Source organism: Pan paniscus, chromosome 17, assembly GCF_029289425.2.
Source record: "Pan paniscus chromosome 17, NHGRI_mPanPan1-v2.0_pri, whole genome shotgun sequence".
Classification (NCBI taxonomy): Eukaryota; Metazoa; Chordata; class Mammalia; order Primates; family Hominidae; genus Pan; species Pan paniscus.
The window spans coordinates 40,241,209-40,251,615 of record NC_073266.2 but is presented as its reverse complement, the minus strand read 5'-3'; the positions used below and the strand labels follow the sequence as shown (position 1 = coordinate 40,251,615).

General features: G+C 39.4%; 1 protein-coding gene across 1 annotated transcript; it reads left to right on the top strand.

Annotated features, from left to right (window-relative positions):
- The first annotated feature begins 5,913 nt into the window (after positions 1-5,913).
- Positions 5,914-9,107, top strand: LOC129394632 (uncharacterized). The gene is made up of 2 exons (XM_055102763.1): positions 5,914-5,967; positions 6,784-9,107. The coding sequence occupies exon 2, from the start codon at positions 6,831-6,833 to the stop codon at positions 7,875-7,877; it is 1,047 nt and encodes a 348-aa protein (XP_054958738.1). The 5' UTR covers positions 5,914-5,967; positions 6,784-6,830; the 3' UTR covers positions 7,878-9,107.
- Positions 9,108-10,407: the final 1,300 nt, after the last annotated feature.

The following is a 10,407-nucleotide window of genomic DNA, read 5'->3' as shown; positions in this document are numbered from 1 at the left end:
CTCAGAATTTAGGCCACCCAGTTCAGTGCATGTCTTGTCTAAAAGTGGTTCAACTTCAAATGTTTCAGTCCTGTCTTATGCATCAATATTTATACTTCATTCATTTCTCAAAATTTGCTGATTAAAAGAGAATGGGGTTAAAGATTAGTGGTCTGGCTCTAGCCTTTCATCTTTGGTATCAGGATACTGGGTTTCTCCAGGTTTGATAGTTTGTGAATGTAGGTCAAACCATCAAAATGTATTAAGTTGAGCTGTATTAAATTGTTATTTTTGTAGGTAAAAAATGGCCAAGTATTGAGGCTATGCCATTTGATTAAGCCTAACATTTTCTGTCAAGAACTAACAAAAGCAAGGCATATACTCTTTTATCCTTTCCTTCATTCTCTAAGGAAGAGGCATTTATAGTTTATATGTTAGTTTGCTTCTCTTTCTCTGTAAAGCTACATTCTCCTATTGATTCAATCATTCAAAAATCATTCTTTTTTAGAGGTTGGGGATGCAATCGTGAACAAGATACACACCATACCCACCTCTTGATACTTACAGTCTAGTTTCTAGAGAAGTAAAAAGGCAACTTTGTTATGGCAAAATGTGTTAAAGAAGTTCAAGGTCCTGTGAGAGTACTTTGGAGGGGGATACTTAACTTGAAACTGGGAATCCAAGAAAGTTTCCTAGAAGAAGGAACTTCTAAATTAAGAGTGGAAAGATGGTTAGGGCTTAGCCAGGCCAATGGGAGGAGTGAGAGTGATGAAAGTAGATGGAATAACATGCAAAGCTGAAAGAGAACCTGATTATTTTTAGTGAACTGTAAGTAGTTTATCTTGACCGGAACATATATGTGAAACAGAAAATGAAATTGGAGAAGTATCAAGAGACTGTAACCGAGAAGGGTCATTTGTGCCAGGTTAAGGTGTTTGGAGGCTATCTCATAGGCAATGGCCAGTTATTGAAAGATTTTAAGGGGTACTGGGTATGGCATGATCAGATTTGAATTTCAGTAGAACCACTTTAGAAAATTAGTTTGAGACTATTGCAGTAAAACTGGAAATAGAAGATAGTTACTTGAAATAGGCAATGGCAGTGGTGATAGAGAGTAGCTAAGATAATTTTATTAGGAGTTAAAATCACTAGGCCTGATGGTTAACTATGAGAAGAAAAACAAGGAGTTAAAGATAACCCCCAAGTATCTGACTTGAACAACCGAGTAGTTTCTTTTTAGAGAAGCAGAAAACTGAAGAGGAGGAGCAGGTTGGGAATAGAAGATTATGAGTTCAGTTTAGGACTTGACCAAAGTGTCCAATAAATAGATACGCTGGGGAGACACTTGGTAATGGAGCTATAAATTAGAAGCTGTGTATAGATGTAATTTAAGCCAGAAGAGTAGATAGATTCAAACACTGAGAGTTTATAGAATGAGTCAAGATTCTAGCATAATCCTTATAGAACAGAAAATTTAAGGGAAAAGCAGAGGAAGAAAACTCCACAAAAGATGCTGAGAAGTAATTAGAGAGGTAGAAGGAAAACCAGAGGGTGTGTTGTAATGGAAGCCAAGGGAAGAGTGTTTAGCAGAAGCAGTGATTAGCCACAACAAATGCTGCCAAGGGTACAAGTGAGACTGAAGTTCATTGTATTTAACAATAAGGAAGTCATTGGTGACCCGCTGAGAGCAGTTTTTGCTGGAATAGGGGGGTCAGAAACAAATTGAAATGGTTTAGGAGTGAGTCAGAATTGAGCAAGTGGAGATCTTTAAGTAGTCGGGCTTTGAGAGAGAAAAAGGAATATGACAGTGAAAGACTAGAAAGAAACTTCTCTAGAAAAAAATATAATCAAAATGAAAAAACATTCTTGAGTGTTTTGTATATAGAAGGATTTAGTAAGAACATGACAGGTATAACAAGCTCTCAAATAGCAGAGTGAAATGAAAGAATTCACAGAGCTGAAAAAAAAAACAAGACCAACACCATTATAGAACTAATTTATATGGTAATGAACAGATTAGACACGGCTTAAAACAGAATTATTGATGTGGAAGAAAGACTTAAGAGAATCAGTGCAAAAAATACATTAAAATAATTAGACAAGGGATAATATAGAAGTGAAAAGGCTGGTATGTCAGAAAGATATTTGGTATCACTAAAGTAGAAAACAGCACAGAAAATGTAATAAAACACATGATACAGAAATGTATTACATGCATATATATGCATATATATTACTTATATATATTCTGTATAGCCAAATTCAATTAAGGGAAGAAAATATAACCAAACAGTATAATACCCAGCCAAATTGTAATTTGTACATAACGGTAACAGAAAGTTATTCCTAAACATTCAATAACTCAGTGAATATGGCACATATGAAAGCTTATTGGAGAAAAAAGACTATTTGATAAAATACCGATAACCAAAGAATAAATTGGCTGGGCATGGTGGCTCATGCCTGTAATCCCAGCACTTTGGGAGGCCAAGGCAGGCGGGTTACCTGAGGTTAGGAGTTCAAGACCAGCCTGGCCAACATGGTGAAACCCCGTCTCTACAAAAATACAAAAATTAGCCTGGCATGATGGCGGGTGCCTGTAATCCCAGCTACTTGGGAGGCCAAAGTGGGAGAATCACTTGAACCCAGGAGGCGGAGGTTGCAGTGAGCCGAGATCACGCCATTGCACTCCAGCCTGGGTGACAGAGTGAGACTCCGTCTCAAAAAAAAAAAAAAAAGAATAAATTAAAAATATAGAGCTATGGAATGGAAAAGACATTACAAAAGAATAGGTGGAGATTATTGGCTTCATTTAGATATTATCTAAGACTTAACAGTTGTAGGAATTATGGCTATAGAAGCAAATGTAAATGTTATAAAGCCTGAAATATAAAAATAAAAACTAACCAAAATGAGTATGTGGGAAGAAGTGAAAGCTTGCTAATTTTCTTAACTTGTTTAGGAAAGAGTCAATTGATAATGTCTATATTAAACATATCATTATTTAATAATTGAAACTTTTTGTTCTATAATTTTTTCTGAATCTTAGAGAGATATTTTAGAAAACAAAATATTCTATGGTGATAAAAATGTTTAGCTGAACCCAAACAATTATTTTAATGCATTTCAGTTTTTTTCTTTTAAAGTCAATAATACTTAGATTTAGTGCTTTTTATGACAATGTAGCATTCATGTGATTCTAGTTTATTAAACTTTAATTTATTTGCCTATATAGCTATCATTTATCTAGCTAATTCACATATCTAGGTATATTTATGTATATAGAGATACTTGAGATGATTGCCATCTTTTCAGAATAATGTTCACCTAATAAAAAAATGATTATTTTTTGGTGCTGGGAAAACTGGCTAGCCATATGTAGAAAGCTGAAACTGGATCCCTTCCTTACACCTTATACAAAAATCAATTCAAGATGGATTAAAGACTTAAACGTTAGACCTAAAACCATAAAAACCCTAGAAGAAAACCTAGGCATTACCATTCAGGACATAGGCATGGGCAAGGACTTCATGTCCAAAACACCAAAAGCAATGGCAACAAAAGACAAAATTGACAAATGGGATCTAATTAAACTAAAGAGCTTCTGCACAGCAAAAGAAACTACCATCAGAGTGAACAGGCAACCTACAAAATGGGAGAAAATTTTCACAACCTACTCATCTGACAAAGGGCTAATATCCAGAATCTACAATGAACTCAAACAAATTTACAAGAAAAAAACAAACAACCCCATCAAAAAGTGGGCGAAGGACATGAACAGACACTTCTCAAAAGAAGACATTTATGCAGCCAAAAAACACATGAAAAAATGCTCATCATCACTGGCCATCAGAGAAATGCAAATCAAAACCACAATGAAATACCATCTCACACCAGTTAGAATGGCAATCATTAAAAAGTCAGGAAACAACAGGTGCTGGAGAGGATGTGGAGAAATAGGAACACTTTTACACTGTTGGTGGGACTGTAAACTAGTTCAACCATTGTGGAAGTCAGTGTGGCGAGTCCTCAGGGATCTAGAACTAGAAATACCATTTGACCCAGCCATCCCATTACTGGGTATATACCCAAAGGACTATAAATCATGCTGCTATAAAGACACATGCACACGTATGTTTATTGCGGCATTATTCACAATAGCAAAGACTTGGAACCAACCCAAATGTCCAACAATGATAGACTGGATTAAGAAAATGTGGCACATATACACCATGGAATACTATGCAGCCATAAAAAATGATGAGTTCATGTCCTTTGTAGGGACATGGGTGAAATTGGAAATCATCATTCTCAGTAAACTATCGCAAGAACAAAAAACCAAACACCGCATATTCTCACTCATAGGTGGGAATTGAACAATGAGATCACATGGACACAGGAAGGGGAATATCACACTCTGGGGACTGTGGTGGGGTGGGGGGAGGGGGGAGGGATAGCATTGGGAGATATACCTAATGCTAGATGACGAGTTAGTGGGTGCAGTGCACCAGCATGGCACATGTATACATATGTAACTAACCTGCACAATGTGCACATGTACCCTAAAACTTAAAGTATAATAAAAAAAAAGAAAACAAAAAAAAGAAAAAAAAAAAGAACTGAAACCAGAAAAAAAAAATGTATTTTGCGGTTACCATTAAAAAAATAAATAAATAAATAAAATGAATCAGTTATTTTTAGCTATTAAAAAAATGATTATTTTTAGAAGGCAAGATTTGGGAATAATTTTTTTTCTTTCTTTATACTTTTTGTATTATATAAATTTCTTTAATAGCTTCATTTTTAAAATTACCTTATGTTCATGTAAGAAATTATGTTTATAGAAAAGTACAAAAAAGAAAAAATCACCTGTAAGTCTAGCCCTCAGAAAGAGTTATTGTTTTGTTACATAGCCTTACAGACTTTTTTCTGAATATGTGTATACATGGTTACACATACACATCTCTTTTAAACATTATTTTAAAACAAATTGAGATCTTATTTATTTTTCAATTTGCTCATTTAGCATATTGTGGACATCTTTTAATGTTAATAAATGTAGATCTGCACCATTATTTTAAATAGAATTTCATTAGATGGCATTCCCATAATTTGTTTTACCATTCTCTAAATGAGCGACATTTACAATGTTCAACATTTTTTGTTATAAAAGTAATTATAGGTGAACAGCTGCTATCGTTTGTGTTTGCATTCTTATTTATAAGAGTTATTTATTATGATAAGTTCCTAAAAGTAGAATTTGTAGGTTTAAATATATGCTTTTTGGGTGGAGGGGGAGGCAAATTCTGTGTGTGTGTGTGTGTGTGTGTGTGTGTGTGTGTGACCAGGCATCAAGCAGTCTGCTGCAGATTTTTCCACTAAAGAGAAAAAGTGACAATCATCACCTGGGGCCTGAAGGTATGTCTTCAGATACCCAGCCATAAGTGTGGATTGTCTTTGTTTCATATTTTAAAAATTCATTTAGATTCTTGCATTGTACTTTAAAAAAAATGTCTTATGTCTCCAAATCTTTGAGTGAATTTGATGTTCTAGGAAAGTGTGTCAAGAATATCCTGTTGTTCATATAACTCCCATTATCCCTTATTCTATGCTTGAAAAATAAAAGGGATAAATCAACAAAAGCTAATTGTTAATTGAGGAATAACTGTCAACCAAGCATTATACTAGTTTACTGTGGGGAATTACAAAGAAGTTGAGAACACAGCCCCTGACTTTGAATAGCCTCCAATTTACTTATTTTCCTTTAACAAGCTCATCAAAGAATTATGCTTAACCTGATAACTGACTGGGCTATGATGAATTTGCTTGACAGGATGGAAAGTCCCTAGTAGCTTTCATTGCACACTTCCAGGACCTTGCTAATGTGTTTGTTTTGGACTCCAAGGCATTATTATTAGCATCTGTAGCATTCTAGAGTCTTGGGAAGGAGGTCGGGTGCCCTGCTGGCAAGAAGTCAGTGTAATGAAGGTAGGAGTTTTTAGGCTTTTACATTTGGGACAAGTACAGTACAGGAAATGTAATAGATCCTAAATTAACCAGGACTGCCAAATCAGTAGACATTTGTTGTTGTTGCTTTTGTTGTTAGAGTCAGGATCTCACTTGTTGTCCAGGCTGGTCTCAAACTCCTGGTCTCAAGCAGTCCTCCTGCCTTGGCCTCCCCAAGTGCTGGGATCACAAGCTAGAGCCACATGTTACCACATGTCTGGCCAGACACTTTAATGTACATTATCTTAAACACTTAAAGTTGTTACTAGGAAAATGTCCCTAGGAAAGGCTCTTATCAGAGATATTAAAGTCACATTCAGAGCCCATTTGGAGGATAACAACAAATAAGGTCCAATGTTGTTTAACTTCTGTGGCTCCATTCTATTTTCCTTACACTGACACTGATGCATAACACAGTCCCAAGAACAGAATAGGTAAATGTTGGCTGAATAAATAGATGAATGCTCCCAATAATGAATCAAAGGTATTAGATTGTATTATCACACTGTACTTACTGAAAGAACTAAAGTATGCTCTTTTGTTTTAAGAAGGCCTTTAACATCAAGGATTGATACAGAAAATGTTTGCTTGTGAACCTTGAGCAAAGCTAGAGAATGCTTTTTCTCATCTTCTGAGCCATGTCTCTCTATAGCTTACCTTTAGTCCCAAGTTTTTGCCATTATACTCCTAGGGTCTGGCTGTAGAGGGTCTCTTGCAGGGAGGATGCCTTATATCTGTTCTTTACTCTCCTGACCTCGTACTGGGATCACTGACCTTTGTATAACTCTCTTGCTTAAGGTGCTGCTTTAGAAGCTCCAGACTTTGAACTTGGCATTCTTCCAGTGATGGCAGTGGCTGCTGCCATCACGTCGGCTGCAGCAGGGAGGAGCAGCTGGGGCTGCACACTCCATGGAGCGGGTGGGAGCCACGCCCTTTCTGAGTTGGGGTGGGAGCTCCCTCGGTGCCGCTGCCCCTGCCCAAATTGTGGCTGCAGACCCAGGCCTCCTGCTCTATGGAGCAGGCAGAAGACCTGCCCTCCTGGGTGGGGCTATAGCCACCCAAACTGCAGCTATGGATCGGAGCCTCCCAGTGATCTTGGGTGGGGGCCGGAAACAGGCAGGATCTGCCCTCCTGGGTGCAGCTGCAGCAGCCAGACCCGAGGCTGCAGACCTGGGCCTCCTGTTTCATGGAGCAGGAGCTGGGACAAGCAGGAGCCCAGCCCATTTCCGAGTTGGTGGGGCTGGAGCTCCCGCTCTCCTAGGCGCAGGAGGACCCTGGCATCCCTGCAGCCTGTACCTTGGGGGCCCCAGGAAAAACCCTCCCTTCTCCTTTCCCAGTGTCTGCTGGGATATCTGAGTGGGGTTGGGGCCGAGCCCTGGGCCTTGAATGGCAGCGAGAGGCAGAGTCCTGGGTGGAAGGGGGCAGCCCGCATTAAGGCCCCACCTTCAGGCCGGGAAGGGCCTGAAGGCTTGGATCTGGGCTGCCAGTCCTGTGGATGGGAGTGGGGACTCGTGGGTGCCTCTTCTGGACCACCCATGGCTGCCCATGGACCAATAGGCACACACTTCCTCCCCTCTGAGGTCCATAAAAGCCCTGGGCTCAGCCAGAGCAGAGCAGAGGATGGCCAGAGGAACAAAGAGGGGAGAGAAAGAGAGGATGGGATGACCAGCTGTAGAGAGGAGCTATTCTCTCTGCTGATAGCTGCAGATGATGGGATGACCAGTTACAGAGAGGAGTTATCCTCTCTGCTGAGAGCTGCAGAGACGACTTGCTGGCAGAGAGGAGCCGTCATCTCCAGGGCCTCCTCTCTGGGGGAGAGCTGCAGAGCTGCAGACATCAGGATGACCAGTTGCAGAGAGGAGCTATCCTCTCCAGGGCCACCTCTCTGCTGAGAACTGAAAACTCCATAGATGACCTGCCTACAGAGAGGAGCTACCCACTGCAGGTCTCCTCTGAGCTGTTGTAACACTCAGTAAAGCTCATTTTTGTCTTGTTCACCCTTCACTTGTCTGCATACTTCATTCTTCCTGGATTCAGGACAAGAGCTTGGGCAAAGGTGCTGTGGCCACAGAGGTTTCCGGCCAGAAAATTGACACCCCAAAGATCCCATAACACCAGGACATGACTTCTGATGTTTCTTCTGATCCTTGCACATTTTCATTCCTCAGGAAGGAGGCACCTGTCCCCTTACTCTGACCTGAAGCCTTGTAAGATTATCAGCATGCAGCTGGGCGCAGTGGCTCATGCCTGTAATCCTAGCACTTTGGGAGGCCAAGGCAGGCAGATCACGAGGTCAAGAGATCGAGACCATCCTGGCCAACATGGTGAAATCCCGTCTCTACTAAAAATACAGATGGGCGTGGTGGCACGTGCCTGTAGTCCCAGCTACTCAGGAGGTTGAGGCAGGAAGATCACTTGAACCTGGGAAGCAGAGGTTGCAGTGAGCCGAGATCGCACCACTGCACTCCAGCCTGGCAACAGAGCGAGACTCTGTATCAAAAAAAAAAAAAAAAAAAAAAAAAAGATTATCAGTGTGACTGTTCCTCACTCAAGTTCCCACCAATGTGGGAGAACCAGACATCCTGATTCTGAATTATTTTTGCCCACGTTATTTCCCAGGACTGAGTTGAGTAGTTACAGGCAGATGTTTAGGCATTGGGTCACATGGATGTGGAATGTTATGCTACCTTTGACTTATTCTGTGTATTTATTTAAGTACATAGAATTGGATTAATTATAGTCCTTGCTTCATAAAATATTATTGTCATTGTTTCATGAATGGCCTTATTTTATTTGCTTATTTATGCTTTTAGAATATAATGGATGCTACTCATTTGAGAACTAATATATTACCAATAATTTATATCTACCTATATGTTTTTTTTCTATTTTTTTTAACTTCTCCTTTCACTGATGACAGTCCTTTGCAGCTATGGGGTGGATATCTTTACTTAAATATAATCCAGTTTACATAAAAAAACCTTCAGGCATCAAACTTCCAGGTGCAGCCATTCATAAAGACAGTTTCATGACTTATATAATGGAGAACTAAAGACCTGGTGTGGGATTTCCACTAGACAGAGGTGTCATTAAGAATCGGAACAGTTGCTGGGTGTGGTGGCTCATGCCTATAATCCCAGCACTTTGGGAGGCTGAGGTGAGAGGATTACTTGAGCCCAGGAGCTGGAGACCAGCCTGGGCAACATGGTGAGACCTCCATCTCTATAAAAAAAACAACAAAAAGAATTGGAACAGTTATTATTTTGACCTTACTTGGTAGGGGCACATTGGTGTGGCATTGCAAGAATGCTGCCTAATGCATCAGCACTCATAAAAGACAAAGACAGTAAAAGCTGGCTTGTGTGTTTACTTTTATAAATCGGAGTTAGTTAAGGGTCAGAAATGCTTTGAACGTTTACAAATTAGAACTATATTTCTCCTGTAATACAATGCAGAGGAAGTATGATTCATATAAATCTTCCTTTATGTTTCATATCGGCCCTGGATTACATGCTGGTTAATTCGCTTTTAGTCTGAACAATAAATTCAAATAAAGACTTTCTTTTTCTTGAAATTATGTTTCTGACCATGTAAGACAAATTAGTAAAGGAGCCCTTTAGTTTAGTGATTTAGTGGTTTGTTGATCTAGACCAGCTGAGGAATTTTTTTCCCCTACACCTGGCTGTAGTCTTAGGTTCTTGCCTGAGCTTGCCTGGGTCTGGAAAGAAAATTCTGCCTTGCTCTACAAAGCATTTCTCCATATTGTTGCTCCTCCAGGAAAGGCAACTTTCTAGTTTAGGAGATTTCACTCAGGCTAGAGCTTTTCTTGAATGTAACAATTACCTGACAATGTCTGCAGAATTAGAGCTGAATTCTGTCCTTGGCAAAGCAGGTAATTATAAATAATTTGGGAAGGAAAAGACCATGATTGTTATTAATAGCATTTTCTCTTTATATCTTCAAGAAGTGCAGTTATTAATAATTGAGATTTCCTCCTTTGATTGACGTCTGTAAAAACATCTATTCAGTGAGGTTTAGTCTTTAACGTCGCTGCAAAGAGTGTCCCTGCTCAGCTCAGTCAATTAGCACCACCTAGTGTATCACATGTGCAGAAACTCAAGACCAACTCCAGTACAAAACATCCAAAAAAGTTCTTTGGACCTTTGGGGAAGTTATAAATATGGTCATCTAGGACATATTCCTTTGCGAATCATAATTGCAACATCAATATTTTTTATAAAGATGAAAACAATGAAAATAAGAGCATATGTCAAAGAAAAGAATAAATGAGCACCAAAATTATGTGAGAGGATATGTGTGGGGAGCCTGAGAATGGGTATCAGCACTTGTTGGATGCCTACTGTGTACCAGGCTGCATGCTTTGCTTAAATTTTTTTGAAGGGGAGGGAGTAGAGAGTTGGG